Source organism: Hyperolius riggenbachi, chromosome 7 (assembly GCF_040937935.1).
Source record: "Hyperolius riggenbachi isolate aHypRig1 chromosome 7, aHypRig1.pri, whole genome shotgun sequence".
NCBI classification, from domain to species: Eukaryota; Metazoa; Chordata; class Amphibia; order Anura; family Hyperoliidae; genus Hyperolius; species Hyperolius riggenbachi.
Window position 1 is genome coordinate 93,040,685 of NC_090652.1, and position 16,224 is coordinate 93,056,908.

At 44.4% G+C, this 16,224-nt stretch overlaps 1 protein-coding gene across 1 annotated transcript in view; it reads right to left on the reverse strand.

Moving 5' to 3' along the window:
* TSC2 (TSC complex subunit 2) overlaps window positions 1-16,224 on the reverse strand; it is a 130,146-nt gene that overhangs the window by 112,671 nt on the left and 1,251 nt on the right. The window contains exons 2-3 of the mRNA XM_068247295.1: window positions 5,465-5,619; window positions 3,224-3,310 (exon numbers count right to left, since the gene is read on the reverse strand). Coding sequence (XP_068103396.1) covers window positions 3,224-3,310; window positions 5,465-5,599 — 222 coding nt within the window. The 5' untranslated portion in view covers window positions 5,600-5,619. The remainder of the gene's footprint in view (window positions 1-3,223; window positions 3,311-5,464; window positions 5,620-16,224) is intronic.

The window sequence follows — 16,224 nt, forward strand, 5'->3', positions numbered from 1 at the left end:
ATGCAGGCTTTCTGATGTGAAATCTATCTGAAAACAGGTACCCAAGGGATTAAAAAAAAAAAAAACCACAGCCTGGGTATTCTGGGATGCCTTTTTTGCTCTGCTCTCACTGCTGCTCCCTGGGAGGTCTGTCTTCATTAACTTAGCTGTTATCCGCATGCTTATCGCCACATCCAAGGGAGCGGTATTCTCCATCCTGATTCCGCCTTGCTCTAATCTTTAGGAATTGACATATGGTGACATGTGTTGAGATAATCACCGCACAATGCGGTAATTTATCGCTCTGCTCGGGAATGTCAGCTTTTCATGCGGAAACAGCTTTTATGAATAGACATTTTGCTAAGTGCTCGGTAAAGTCAGCTGTTTTCAGCATTTCCGCATGCGGGAATGGTTGATAGCCATAATAGGAAGGCACAAAGCAATGAAGCAATGTTTTATGATAAGCCCCACACGTGCAGTTATGTGGGATTCAATATCCTCCCATGAGACTGCTTCTTTCAGTTGTTTGATAGATTGAAGGGGAACAACTGCCTGCTGGTCTGACAGTCTCCTCAGGCTTTGAAAGTCCTGGAAATATCATATTGCTGTGTGTGAGAGAGAAAGGATGACATATGTTATCTATACATCTAGGCAGGCAGTACATGGATAAGACTGCTGATGAGGTCTGTAAAAATAGCTGGAGGGTTCTCAGATCTGGTCAAGAAACAGTAAGGTTGGTCTTGCATACTAATGGTACAATTACTTAAACCCCTAAGGCCTGTATCCACACTAGATTAAAGTCTGCTGAGCAAAGTCAGCAGCCCCTGACAGAGATCCACCAGGCAGATCAACTTGGCTAAGAAATAGCTGTTAGCTTTGTACTCACCACGCTCCCGCGTGACATCACATCTGCGCCACTCCGTTGGCCCACAGCCCCCCGTATTGCAACAGAACATGTCGGCAGCCTGTAGGCCAACAATGGCCCAACATTGTCACCTAGGAATTGGATCCCAATCCCTGCAGGTGACATCAATCTAGTGGGTACAGGATTTAAATGGACCCAAACTCTTGCACAGGACACAATAAACAGGTCTTAATTCCACATATAAGTTGTTTCGAAAATCATTGCTGCTGTGTTTATTTAGTCAGATCACATTGTCATCAGTAGCTGAGAATGCATAAACACCGAGTCTTAACCCCTTCAGAGGGGGGAGGGGGGGGGGGTTCCACAAATTATAATAAAAACCTTTTTCCCCATAAAGGTTATCATGCTGTAGCTAATCTAGAGTTAAGAGCTAAGCTAGAGTTTAGTTCCACTATATATGTACTTATACTCCAGTATCGCTACGACAACTTAAATTGGTGTCTGATCTACAGTATAATGCAACAAACCTGCATTATTAGGTCTCCATATTATAATACTCGTATGTCCCTTTACATATGAAAAGAATGAGATGCTATTCTCTGCCTATATGGATAAGAGACCTGATACAGCGCAGAACTCAATTTCAAAAACACAGGTAAATCGCTGCCTGATTATACAATCAATGCATCATCATTTTTTACTGTACATCATGAGAGTGACAAGCCACTAACTATCTGAAAATGGGCAGAAAAAAAAAAAAAAAAAGGGTTGTTCATCATTACATATATGCATATTTAATCAGAACTGAATATCAAGACAGTTTAACCCCAATTTAAAGAGGAACTTTAGCGAAAAGGGGAAGAAAAAAAAAAAACACATTGCAAAGTGAGAAGTTAAAAAAAAAAAATATATAGAAGAGAGATCAAGAAATGATTGATATACGCCATGTAATTTGTTTATATAGTTTGATCCACAATGAGCCTGCACGTAAATCAACTTTGCTGCTAGCAGACAGGAAAAAAGTAAAGTAGACAGCACCAACTGCCATTATGTATATCCACACCCACTAACATGGGCTAAAAGGTTTTTTGTTTTTTTATTTATAGCTATAGATACACACAGAGGGAGATGCTAGTTGCTTGGCAGTTGAAAAACAGCCGTTATTTCCCACAATGCTACGAGGTTCACAGACAGGAAACAGTCGGGACCTAAGTCCTGACATCACATGGGGAGGGGTTTACCTCACTATATCCGCCATACAGACCCCAATTATGATCTATTCGAGAAAAGGTAAAAAAGTTTTTATCGGCTACTGATTAGGAAGAAGTCCAATCCTTGGTTACAGTTCCTCTTTAAAGTAGAAGGACAAATAAAGCAATCTGTTTTCAATACTTTAAAAGTACAAAATACTGATTTGCCAAGCAACATTATGCTTCCTTTGTAAAAATATTCTCAATGGAGCTTCTATCTGGGGATACTGCCTAGGCAAAACAATGTCTTCTTCCCAAGCGTACTCTGAGTGCAGTGACTTGTTACCTGTGCAGGCAGAAACAGGAAACAAAGGCACATGCATGGAGCCCGTTACAAGACAAAGATTAAAAGCTAGGCAATAAACAATGCTTGATTATTAACTCTTTCCCCCTCAAACATAACAGCGGCCTGACTTATGCACTGGAGAAGAGGACAGACATGAGCAGGAAATCACGACATTGGTGTAGAAAGTGAAAAGGGAGGTAAGCCCAAGTAAAGGGAACAAGACAGGTCCACCAGGCTATTGGATCACATTTGCTTCTACACAATGTGAAGGTGGGTATTGAAAACAGGAGGCAAGGGGGTGGGATGTGGTAAATTACAAAGAGGGAGAAACAGGGGCAGCCCTACCATGAAGCCGACTTAATCAGAAGATTCAGGGCAGCAGACTATATAGGGAGCAGAGTTAGCTCTACACTTTTTCAGTCTTCCCCTCTGCTTCTGCCCGACTCACAGAGCTTGCCTGCTGTTAGTCTATGTGTGCTGCCTGCCACTGCTCTTCCCCTAGCCTCCTCTCCACATCCCCCCTCTGGTCTTCCTGTGCAGGTAAGCTGCAGCTTATTCCTGTGCATGTACGACTGAGGACAGCATGCTGTGCTTCAGGCAGCAAAAAGTCTAGAACCTGACTTGTGGAGAAGGGAATTAGTAAGTAGCACAAGGCAGTGAAAGAGGACCAGGTAGGCTTGGGAGTGGGGAGAAAAAAAAGACAAAGGAAAAAAAAAAAATAAGATGCCAGGTAAGGATCCACTTAATTTTTAAGCACCAAAACAGTTCAGGTACACAAGATGTGTAAATAAAAAAAAGTATACTATATATAGGACTCCCATGCACACTGTGCTGCATACTCACATCCTCAAACTTTTTGGTCTTCGCCAGGTCACAGACATTCGCCATCGCTCTGATCCGAACACTCAGGGGACTCTCCGAGCTCAGCTCCTGCAGAAAACATACGGTAATATCAAAAAAGTCAACCACAAGTTTACAGTGCAAGTTGCAAATTGCACTTTGAAGACATCACAGGAGCACCACAGCTGACATTTCTCAAAGCCATACTATCTAATCAAAAAAGTGAAAACGTTAGATCCTTATCTCAGTAGTGGGAAGACTTGATGCTGGGAACACACAATACGTTTTTTTTCCCCCACAATTCTCTGCTCAAATTTACCACTCGATTTTCATCTTCCGCTTGTTTTTCTTATCTTTTTCCATTCACTTCTATGAGGAATCGAGCGGTAAAACGATCGAGCGGAATATCGGACATGACAGAATTTATCAATAGAACGCATCTATCGTGCGGGAAAACAAAACGTGTTCCCTGCATGAGAAGCCTCTGAATAGGTTTCTTGTGGCCACACTCCTGGCCATGGGAGAGCATGTCTGGACTGGCCATTTTGGTTACTGAAGCCACCCATCAAAGTGCCATTAGGGAGGCTTGAAAAGGCCGTGGTGACTGGCTTCCTACTGACACTAAGCAACAGTGCTCATTTGCATATCACTATTGGACAAAGCCAATGGGGGGGGGGGGGGGTAAATCATGCAGTTTTCACTCTAAGCTACCTCTGATTATGTACTTTATCCCCATTATCCTCAGTTTATAGTGCTCAGGATCAGGGCTGTGGAGTTGAGGAGTCTGAGTTGGACAATTTTTGTACAGACTCCACAGCCCTGCTCAGGGTCAGTGGCGGAAAAGTGCACTGGTTAAAGAGAACCAGAGACGAAGCATCCTCATGTATTTTACCATATATATCAGTGGGAACATTAGAGAAAACACCTACCCTGCTCTCCGTTTCATTATTTACTGTTCAGATTGCTTCTTATCAGCCCAGTTAAAATCCCCGACTGAGCATTCAGTCTGGCTTTGCTATAATGACTCAGCTATAATAATTCCTGAGCAGAGCCACAAGGGGGCAGGCTTGCGCTTGAAAAGATAGCACAGAAGACAGACTCAGCTATAAAAGACTCCTGAACAAAGCCAGACTGAATGCTCAGTCAGGGATTTTATCAGGACTGATAAGAAGCAATCTGAACAGTAAATAATGAAACAGAGAGAATGGTAGGTGTTTTCTCTAATGTTCCCACTGATATATATGGTAAAATACATGAGTGTGCTTTGTCTCTGGTTTCCTTTAAGGGCTCTGCCTTTGACCTGGGTTCAAATCTTGGGTCTGCCTGTTCAGTAAGCTGCATCTATTCAGTAAAGAGTTTTACACTGCTACTGCCTACTGAGTGCGCTCTTATGGCTGCCTAGAGTCTGACTGGTGAAAGGCACCATACAAATACAGGAATTATTATTATTATCACTAGCACAAGACAAATACAATAATACAATTTGTTCAGTTTACAAAACACTTTCAATGACTAAGTTGGCCGTACAACATTCCTAATTGTGGGCCAATAAAACTTTCAATTCGATCATTTTATTGGAGCCCCAACATGGCTACCTGATGGATCTATGAATCGATTTCCGGTCAAAAGATTGATCAGACCTGCTGAAAAATCAAATCCACAAGTGCTCGATCCAGTGCGCAGCAGTAACAGCGTGCGATATCGTAATGACCGACTTACCCCCAACTGGTGTACCCCATGTGTGCAATGTAAAAATCACCTGTGTCAAAACTCCTGGCCTCCGCCTTCACCACGAGGGCCAATACCACGAGGCACTGGCGCACATCTGACAACACTACACGCACCTGGTGCCACGTGGTACAGACACTCGCAGAGTCGCTGAACGCTGGAAGAGGCCAGGAGTCGTGCTGGTGCACAGGTGAGACTTTACTAAGCACCAAGGGGGGGGGGGGGGGGGGAGCAGCCAGTCAGGTGGCAGATTTCATGATGAAATATGTATGGACAGGCAACAGGTCCCTCTCTGAACAGATTCGAACAGCGAGGGATCTATCTCCTGGTCGATCTGGTCACATATTGACCAGTGTATGGCTACTGCAGACAGCCGTTCCTTGCTAGTTTTGGATGCTCACACCATCAGGCGAGCTCCCGGACTTATCGGCTTGGATGTATAAAAGAACAGAAAGCTTATCCATTGAGTGAAGTAAGACATGAAAGACGTGCATGGCTCAGCCACAAGCAGCTCACCTTCAGAAGGTCCGCGGTGATAATGTACTCCGGCTGTCTCTCGGAATGCTTGGATTTGGCGCGGGGCGGCCCCAGGCCCAGGAACATCTTCACCTTCTCCTTCAGGCCGGGGTCTTTGCCCGATTGACGCGACATGGCTGCAGTGATGAGGAGCCCTGCTTGGGCACAAAGCATATTAAAACATGTTAGCAGGAAGGACAAGGTTTCTTACTGCCATTAAGACAAATAAGGGAGCTGTTCTATGCCAATCACACAGCATACAAAGTTAGGCAACACCCTGCCTAGTCTACATTGCCCAACACAAACAACATCTCCCCAAGCAAGGGGGGGGGGGGGGGGGAAGCCACATGCATCAAAGATAATAATTTTAACATTTGTATAGTGCTTCTCTCCTGTTGGACTCAATGCACTTGAGAGCTGCAGCAACTAAAGGCACACTCATTAGGCTAACCTGCAGTGTCAGTCTTGCCTAAGGACTCCATACTGAATAGGTACTGGTTTACTGAACAGGAAGAGAAGAGATTCGAACCCTAGTTGGTCTCCTACGTCAGAGACATGCATGGTATTAGTTATTTTGTGTGACTTAACTGGACCACATGTCTATGATGACTGCACAGCTAGCTAAATAACTTGCTTCGAATTTACCCTGTTCTGTGCTGAGTACTGGCATGGGGGTTGGGGGAGCTCTTGCTAATGTAATGCGATATGTTTTTGTAAATAAATGGAAGCTGTGCTCAGTGGCGTAGCTAAGAAGCGGTGGGCCCCAGTGCAAGTTTAGCACTGGAGCCCTCCCAAGCATGCAATAGATAATTGATACAACAAACCAAAACCAATCAAAGACAGCCACAGTGTCAGAGGTGCAAGAAGGGGATGGGAAAGTGTGTGTTAATAATCACTTCTATAGTTGATTTGAATAGTAGTGATCATTACCAGTACAGGACCAATAGAGAGCTAATACTGTTTGAGGGGTGGGCCCCCTCTAGCCCAAGGGCCCTGTTGAGGTCGCTACCTCTGCTCCCCCTATTGCTACGCCACAGGCTGTGCTGCTGTTTTATGGATGTGAAAGTGTCACTAGTGTCCTAGTAATCAGCAAGCATTTATGGCGTGTTATTTTTTTTTTATTATTATTATTTAGTATTTATATAGCGCCGACATATTACGCAGTGCTGTACAATGTGTATATATGTATATGTGTGTGTATATGTATGTATATATATATGTATATATATATATATATATATATATATATATATATATGTATATATATATATATATATATGTATATGTATATATATATATATATATATATATATATATATATATATATATATATATATATATATATATATATATATATATATATGTATGTATATATATATATATATATATATATATATATATATATATATATATATATATATATATATATATATATATATATATATATATATATATATATATATGTATATGTATATATATATGTATATATATATATATATATATATATATATATATATATATATATATATATATATGTATATGTATATATATATGTATATATATATATATATATATATATATATATATATATATATATATATATATATATATATATATATATATATATATATATATATATATATATATATATATATGTATGTATGTATGTATGTATGTATGTATGTATGTATGTATGTATGTATGTATGTATGTATGTATGTATGTATGTATATATATATATATATATATATATATATATATATATGTATGTGTATGTGTATGTGTATGTGTATGTGTATGTGTATGTGTATGTGTATGTGTATGTGTATGTGTATGTGTATGTGTATGTGTATATATGTGTATGTGTATGTGTATGTGTATGTGTATGTGTATGTGTATATATGTGTATGTGTATATATGTGTATGTGTATATATGTGTATGTGTATATATGTGTATGTGTATATATGTGTATGTGTATATATGTGTATGTGTATATATGTGTATGTGTATATATGTGTATGTGTATATATGTGTATGTGTATATATGTATATGTGTATATATGTATATGTGTATATATGTATATATGTATATATGTATATATGTATATATGTATATATGTATATATGTATATATGTATATATGTATATATGTATATATGTATATATATATATATATATATATATATATATATATATATATATATATATATATATATATATATATATATATATATATATATATATATATATATATATAGTGTTGCACTATCTTTTAAAGGGAACTTGAAGCGAGACGTATATGGAGGCTGCCATATTTATGGAATGTCAGAAGCACCTGATCTGCTGCATGCTTGGCTCAGGGTCTATGGCTAAAGTATTAGAGGCAGAGGATCAGCAGGACAGCCAGGCAACTATTATTGCTCAAAAGGAAATTTATATGGCAGTTTCCATATACCCTTCTCTTTGGGTTCCCTTTAACCACTTGCCGACCGCACGCTTATACTGTGCGTCGGCAAAGTGGCAGCTGCAGGACCAGCGACGCAGTACTGCGTCGCCAGCTGCAGGCTGATTAATCAGGAAGCAGCCGCTCGTGCGAGCGGCTGCTTCCTGTCAATTCACGGCGGGGGGCTCCGTGAATAGCTTGCAGGCCGCCGATGGCGGCTCGCAGGCTAAATGTAAACACAAGCGGAAATAATCCGCTTTGTTTACAATGTACGGCGCTGCTGCGCAGCAGCGCCGTAAGGCAGATCGGCGATCCCCGGCCAATCAGCGGCCGGGGATCGCCGCCATGTGACAGGAGATAGCGTCCTGTGCAGCCCGGATCTCCAGGGGGGGCCAGGTAGGAGAGGGAGGGGGAGGATTTCGCCGCGGAGGGGGGCTTTGAGGTGCCCCCCCCGCAACACCCGGCAGGCAGGAGCGATCAGACCCCCCCAGCACATCATCCCCCTAGTGGGGAAAAAAGGGGGGCGATCTGGTCGCTCTGCCTGCACGCTGATCTGTGCTGGGGGCTGCAGAGCCCACCCAGCACAGATCAGCTGAAACAGCGCTGGTCCTTAAGGGGGGGTAAAGGGTGGGTCCTCAAGTGGTTAAAGCAAACTAAAAGTTATGTGAAAATACTCACTTACCTAAGAAGAGGGAAGGCTCTGGTTCTCATGGAGCTTTCCATGTCCTCATTTCCCTATTCAAGATTCGTGCCTTCGGGACTACTGAGCAAGCTTCAGAAGCACTCGCTTCCCCGAATGCTTCTGATGATGAGCGCATCCATACTAAACATAGGCGAGCCAGTGCACTGCAGAGCTGCACGTCTTCTGAAGCACTCAGGGACCAGAGTACATCCAAAGCCTGCACAAAGAGTCCCAAAGAGTTATTCAAGCTGCATGAGGGACAGTGGTGGAGCGAGGGCCCCTAGAGAGGCTTGGGAAGGCTCTATGTGATCCAGAGCCTCCCCTCTGCAAAGGCAAGTATTTATTTATTTTTTTAATACGTTGTTTCAGGTTCACTTTAAATTGAAAGGCACAGAGGTATGTTCATGCTGGATCCATATTCCTTTGTGCATTGTCCTTTCCACTCATCATCCCCGGTCACATACATATGAACTGGCTGGTATATGGCTTATCCTGCTGCTGCACAAGTCCCGGCGGCGTTAAATAATATTCCCCCTCTAGGTCCATGTGGACGGTGAGGAATTATGTAAATTCGGCTTCCAGCTATTGCTGGAGGCGGAATTACAGTGTTTAAAAAGCAACTTCAGCTCCATCTTCTGACGGCGCTGAAGTTACTGACTGTGTGCTGCTATAGCCGTAATTCTTATTACAGCCTATGGTGGCGCCGGCTGCACCCGAATCTCCTGCACTGTTCTTACAGCGCTCGCCCCCAGTCCCTATATTCACTGCTTGAAAGATGCGACTTTCGCCTAAAGTCAAATTTTCAGACAGATAGAAAGACAGGCTTGAGGTGATATTCCATCCCATCACCCTGCCATTGCATTATCTTCCCTGCCTCATTCACTAAAGGGTACCTGTAAGGGAAAAAAAAAAAAAAAAATAGAGGGAAGCCGCTGGGTAATCCACATGAAGAGGAATAGGCAATATAAAAAGGTTTGTGGATCTAGCATAAACATACTGTACGTTTCAGCATATAAGACGCACCTAGGTTTAGAGGGCAAAAATCAATGAAAAAAAAAATTACACTAAACCTGGTGCATCCATATTCCAAGAGCGTCTTGTAGATGTCCTCCCCCAATCGGTGTCCTCTTCTGTCCTTTACTCTCCTCGTGTGTCCCCTTCTGTCACCTCCTGGTACCCCTGTCCCTCCGCCCCCCCCCCCCCCCCCATTGTCTCCTCCGCTGCCCTGTTTAAATTTAAATAGCAGCAGCGTGACTTACCTTCCTAGTGATTCCAGTGCTGGGTGGTCTCCTCTGCTCCTTGTAAAAGATAGAATAGCGGCAGAGCGGCTCACCTCAGCCAACGATTCCAGCGCCAGCAATCTGCAGACATCTCTGTCACGTGGCTTTCTCTAGTGAAGGCTTCTGTTGATGACGCCATCAGGAGACCACCCAGCGCTGGAATCCACTAAACAGGGAGTGGAGGAGACCAGAGGAGGGAGGTCGGGGGACAAAGATGGGAATCCCCAATGTGAAGGCGAGTCGGCGGTCCCTATCGGCGTGCGATCGCAAGTTGGGATTCCCAGCCTTTGGAATAAAAGACGCAGGGACTTTTTCTCCCCATTTTTTGGAGAGAAAAAGTGTGTCATATTCCAGAAAATATGGTACCTCTGCTTAGCTTAGGTAGCTTTGATTCAGACCATGTATACTTTAAAACTGTAGCCCTAACTTTAAATAAAAAGGCAATCTAGGAAGTCTAAACTACAGTATACAGACAAAATACATACACTCATTTTACATTTTTGGCTTTAGATGGGCTTAAAAGGGAACCAGAGAGGAATGAACTGTAAAAATAGAAAAAGCTTTTATACATACCTGGGGCTTCTTCCAGCCCCATAAGCCTGGATTGCTCCCACGCCGCCATCCTCCGCTTCCTCTAGCGCCGGTACCGGGTCCCGTCACTTCCGGCGGATGCGGCCAATTGTCCGCATCACAGGGGCTCCCTCCATACCCTTACGCATGCGGCTGCGCAGTAGGCAGCTGCACGCGCAAGTGTATGGAGGGAGCCCCTGTGATGCGGAGAATTGGCCGTGTCCGCCAGCCGACTGGCGGAAATGACGGGACCCGGTACCGGCGGATATAGGCAGCGGAGGAAGGCGGCGTGGGAGCGATCCGCGCGTATGGGGCTGGAGGAAGCCCCAGGTATGTATAAAAGCTTTTCTTTAGATCCTCTCTGGTTCTCTTTAAGTGGAAGGGATGCATGTCAGGGTTGAAGTTTAATCTAATGTAATAAATTGTAACCCAATGATGATGACTGAAGAGGAAGTGTGAGTATGCATTGTGGCACAGAAATACACTGCTCACAACTGCAGCCTCCTAGCTACGTTTATCCCTTTATACACAAAAATAGTCATAGGGTTTCTAAGGGTGTGTACACAAATCCAGTTTTGATTGGCCTATTTTACCACTTCCATGAAGTATGAACAGATTTTAAATATTAACAGATGCATAGGTAAGTTCTTGTGCTACATTGCAAGTAGCAAGATTGGCCAATCAAAATTGCATGTATGTACTGTACCTTAAAGCCTGGTACACACTTTCAATTATGATTGGCCGATCACTGACATATCGTACCGCCTCCATGCAGTATAAGGGGCAATACATATTGAATACTATGAGCAGATAATGTAGGTAAGCTCTCATACTACATCGAGGTGGTCAAATTGGACAATCATAATTGAACGTGTGTACCAGGCTTAAAGGGAACCTAAACTGAATAGAATATGGATTTTTCCTTTCAAAATAATACCAGTTGCCTGGCTCTCCTGCTGATCCTGTGTCTCTAATGGTGTTAGCCACAGCCCCCGAACAAGCATGCAGATCAGGTGCTCTGACTGAAGTCAGACTAGATTAGCTGCATGCTTGTTTCAGGTGTGTGATTCAGCCACTGCTGCAGAACTGTTAAAGCAACTGGTATTGTTAAAAAGGAAACATCCATATCTCTCTCTCAGTTAAGGTTTCCTTTAAGGCTCTTCAGCATTTCAGTACCAGCTATATGCTCAGCTCTTAGCATGCAATAGACTAACACCTGATTGGGCTGAGCTAAAACAAGCTTGTCACCTCACATAGTATACATAGAGCATAAAACAATGAGAAGTCCTGCATAAACAGACTATGGTGGAAACATCAGATTATAACTACGGCAAGGCTTAAACTGTTCAGTAGTTCTACATACGCTTGCTTGTCTCTTATGAGCAGCATGTACAGTCTTGATCCTCATGGTCCAGGACCCCTTCGTCGCATTCCCCAGTCTTTATATTTCCAACTGAGAACTAGTCACCGATGTGACTGTACGCGATAGAGCAAAATTGAAACTGGGCATGTGAGAGTTCATGAGCACTGGTAACAAATCTTTATTGACACAAACATTCTGAGGTTTCAGGTCCATTATGTGTGGACCCTTTTGTGAAGGGCAATACAACATTAACCGCAGCCATGCGAGTCTTTATTGGGGCCTTGGGACAGCTAGACTGCACTATCATAGGGCTAGCTCAGTGCTTTTAAAGTAAACCAGAGCTGAGTAAAGGAAAAAAATCCAGGGCTGTGGAGTCGGTACGAAAATCATCTGACTCCTCAGTTTATTGAAACCACCGACTCCAGGTACCCAAAATTACTCCAACTCCGCAGCCCTGATAAAATCTATACGGTACTTACCCGCTGCTTCCTCCAGCAGCATAAACATGTGCGAGTCCCTTAGTGTCCTCCACGGGAAGACCCAGACTGGACGCAACTGAGGCTATTACCATGGCTGAACGAGAGAACGCAGGACGCCGAAGGACTCCCGTGTTTATGCTGCTGGAGGAAGCAGCGGGTAAGTATCAATTTTATGCCTTTATTCAGCCCTAGTACACGTTAAGCGCCATTGATTTTGGGGACCAACGTAGTTTGTATCTACGTCCAGCAGGTGGTGCTGCCGCCCTGACTGGACGTTGATCCAACGTTTGTGCTAACGAACTTTCCCGACGCGATTGTGCGCATCGGAGAGGGGAGATTAAGCTGTCATATGACAGATGACCTCTCCCGTCAGTGATCAGCAGCCATCGTGTGTGGATGCTGACCACGTGATCACTATGATCACCGGCGGATCATAGTGATCACTTGCAGAGCTGTGGCAGTAGGGGGGGGAAAGAAGAGGATCCACTCACCTTCCTGCCGTTCCCACGACGATCAGCGCTCTCCTCCGCTCTGGCCGGCATCCCTGCTGTATTGATGCTAAGTGCCGGGTCCTGGCTTGATGACATCATCAAGCCGCAACCCAGGACTTAGCGTCAGTACGAGCCGGGAAGCCAGCGAGAGCGGAGATGTCTACAGCTGCTCATCGCTCGAGCCTGGGAGGTGAGTAAAGGCTGCCATCAATACGGGGGACACCTGGCCACCCAGGGAGGACCAAAGCCCAGTGCCCACAGTAGGGATCCGGCTGCCTGACCCCCGAACCCCCCCCCCCATGCATGTAAAATGCCCGGTCCTCAAGGGGGGTAGGCAACCGGTCCCGAAGGGGTTAAATGCTCTTGCAAATGTAATGCTAGGGGTATTTTAAAAACAGGGCTGTGGAATCGGTACAAAAATCTTCCGACTCCAACTCCTCAGTTTATGAAACCACGACTCCGACTCCAACTCTGGATACCCAAAATGGCTCCGACTCCTCCACTCAGACTCCTTAGTCTAATACTTAAAGGGGAACTGAAGTAACAGGTATACGGAGGCTGCCATATTTATTTCCTTTTAATCGATACCAGTTGCCTGGCAGCCCTGCTGGTCTATTTCTCTGCAGTAGTATCTGAATAACACCAGAAACAAGCATGCAGCTAGTCTTGTCAGATCTGACTTTAAAGTCTGAAACACCTGATCTGCTGCATGCTTGTTCAGGGGCTATGGCAAATAGTATTAGAGGCAGAGGATCAGCAAGGCTGCCAGGCAACTGGAATTGCTTAAAAGGAAATAAACATGGCAGCCTCCCTATACCTCTCTCTTCAGTTCCCCTTTAACAGGGCTGTGGATTTTGTACAAAAATCATCCGACTCCAACTCCTCAGTTTATGAATTCAATGACTCAGACTCCGGGTGCCCAAAACTGCCCCGACTCCACAGCCCTGGTTTAAAATAAATAAAAATCACTTGTGCTTAGAAAAGTGCTTGCAGTGTAAACCAGTCCATAGGCTGTCACTACTACAATGTGTAAGGCCCTGTTTCATTGTGGTGCATTGCGGTGTAACAGTGACTTTGTAATGCAGCAATGCACCACCTGTGCGGCATCCACAGTGCAGCAAGTGAGTTGGTGTGTAAAGGGATACACTATGGTACCGCACTGCATTACTGGTAACCGCGCGTTAATGAAAAGTATGCTTCAGTTTTACTGTTAACTTTATGCTTCACTGTACCCGATGTAACGGAAGCTTATTGTGCCGCTGTCTCGATCTGCTGCCTTTCTGCTTTCACAGGGAACACAGCGGCGGACACTGAATATGGCCTTAACCACACGGTGTGAATGGAGCCTTACATGAAATGGTCAATCAAGCCCAATAGCTGCTGATTACCGTAGTTACCTGCCAGCTTGATAATTAGGCAGCAGCTACTGGCAAGTGAAATTTGCATGCAAGTCAGAACTGAAGCTCATCTCTGATTAATCAACCAGCAACTTATATAAGCGGCCCGTTAATCAGCAGCTGCAAAGTCTGATTAGCTCTATGCAGAGTTCTGGTTCAGTTCAACTCATTACCAGTAGAAATAGTTTTTCATGGATTAAAGTAAGGCCTCTTTTCCATGCGCAGTTGATAGGTAGTGAAATGCCTCTCAAACTATCACAACTGCTCACTGCTGCCTGGCAACTACTCACTGCTGCCTCGCAACTGCTCGCTGAGCACACAGTTCAACTGCCCGTGGAAAAGAGGCCTTATAGGACCCTTTTCCACCAGCAGGTGACAGGCAGTGAAAATAGTTTCACTTACCTGGGGCTTCTGCCAGCCCCCTGCAGCCGTCCTGTGCCCGCACATACCTGGAACGATGCTCCAGTTCACTACCCGGCTCACTTTTGCCGGTCGTCGTCCACTGAGTCCTTGTTTGCGCTCCCGTCGCTGGAAGCGTCCTGCGCAGGTGCAGTAGTGATTTTCTCATACTGTGCCTGAAGCTCCCGGAGACAAGAGAGCGAAAATAACTACAATCAAAATGTAGACAGTGCAATCAAAATGTGGTCAGTAGCAAGTATTTATCTACATATGTCGTTTTTTTTCTGACATAGTATGGCTGACAGCTCCACTTTAAGATTGTACAATCAAGCTTGTATAACCTTTAGCCCCGTGCACACTCGAACGCAAAACGTGATTTTGCGTTAATTTGTGGCAATTTTTTTCAGCAATTGAGTTTTGAGATTCTCATCCTAGTGAATAAAAATCGCAATGCAATCACTGGAAAAAATGCTGCATGCAGCTCATTACCAATCGGCAATAATCACAAATATGCTGCAATTAACTCAGTGAGAGTATTTCCATTGGATTACTAGTGCAGCAGCAGTTTGCTGATCGCTGGTGATAAGCAAAGAGTGAAACGTTGGCAAAATGCCCCAATGTGCGCAGCCACACAGAACGCTTCCTGCTACTGGAGCACAACGGGGGAGCGCTCATGGCCCAGCATGTACAGTACTCCTTGGACCGGAGGATTTTGCAGAGGGCATGTGCACTACATGATGACTCATAGCACACATGTGCACAGCACTCCCAGCCACAGGAGTCCAATCAAAGCCAGGCGCCACCGGGCTAGTGCTTGTGCAGAAGTGTGCTACCTGTCCGTAACTTACCAGGTCTATTACATCAGAACAAAAGGGGAGGGACATGAACAAGGGGGAAGTGGTGGGCACGATGACATGCCCATACATGCCTGGAGCCTCAATTTGCAAAAAAAGAATAAGAAAAATTTGCCTCATGCATCATTAAGGTACCCATACACTACATTGATTTTCCGTCGATATACAGCAGATTCGATCACTGCGATCAAATCTACTGTCAAATAGTTAACACCAACATTGACCGATTGACAGTTTTTTCATCCAAAAATCGATTCAGTCGATCTGTCCAAATGGAAATTTTTGCTTGATCGCCGGCGGTTCGGGAGCACGTCGTTCCATTCAGTGACAACAGACGCAGCAATAATCTTACCTGTCCGCCGGCACGAGTCCCCGGGTCCGTGCTGTCCCTTTCTCCGGTGGCATTCTTCTCAGTCTCCTCTTCACTTCCTGTCTCGTCCTGTGAGAAGGCGAATTTCAAACAGTAAAGTGCCCTCTACTGTTTGAACTTCCGCTTGTCACAGGACGAAACAGGAAGTGGAAACTGGGATGAAGGCCAGTCGGAGAAAGGGACAGCACGGACCCGGGTACTCGCGGCGGACAGGTAATAGCCTTGCTGCTGGCCAAGCAATAGTCAGGCGCAACTAAAATGCAGCTAAATGGCAATGTTTGTTACGCCATGCATGTCAGCTCTTGGCACGCAATGACATTACCTGTCAGCAGAGAACCGCGACACGTTGCATCTGGTACCGAGCACTAACATACATCTGGCCATGGTAAGAGAGCAGACAGGCGGTGAGTCATTTCCCAGCCACCGTGTAT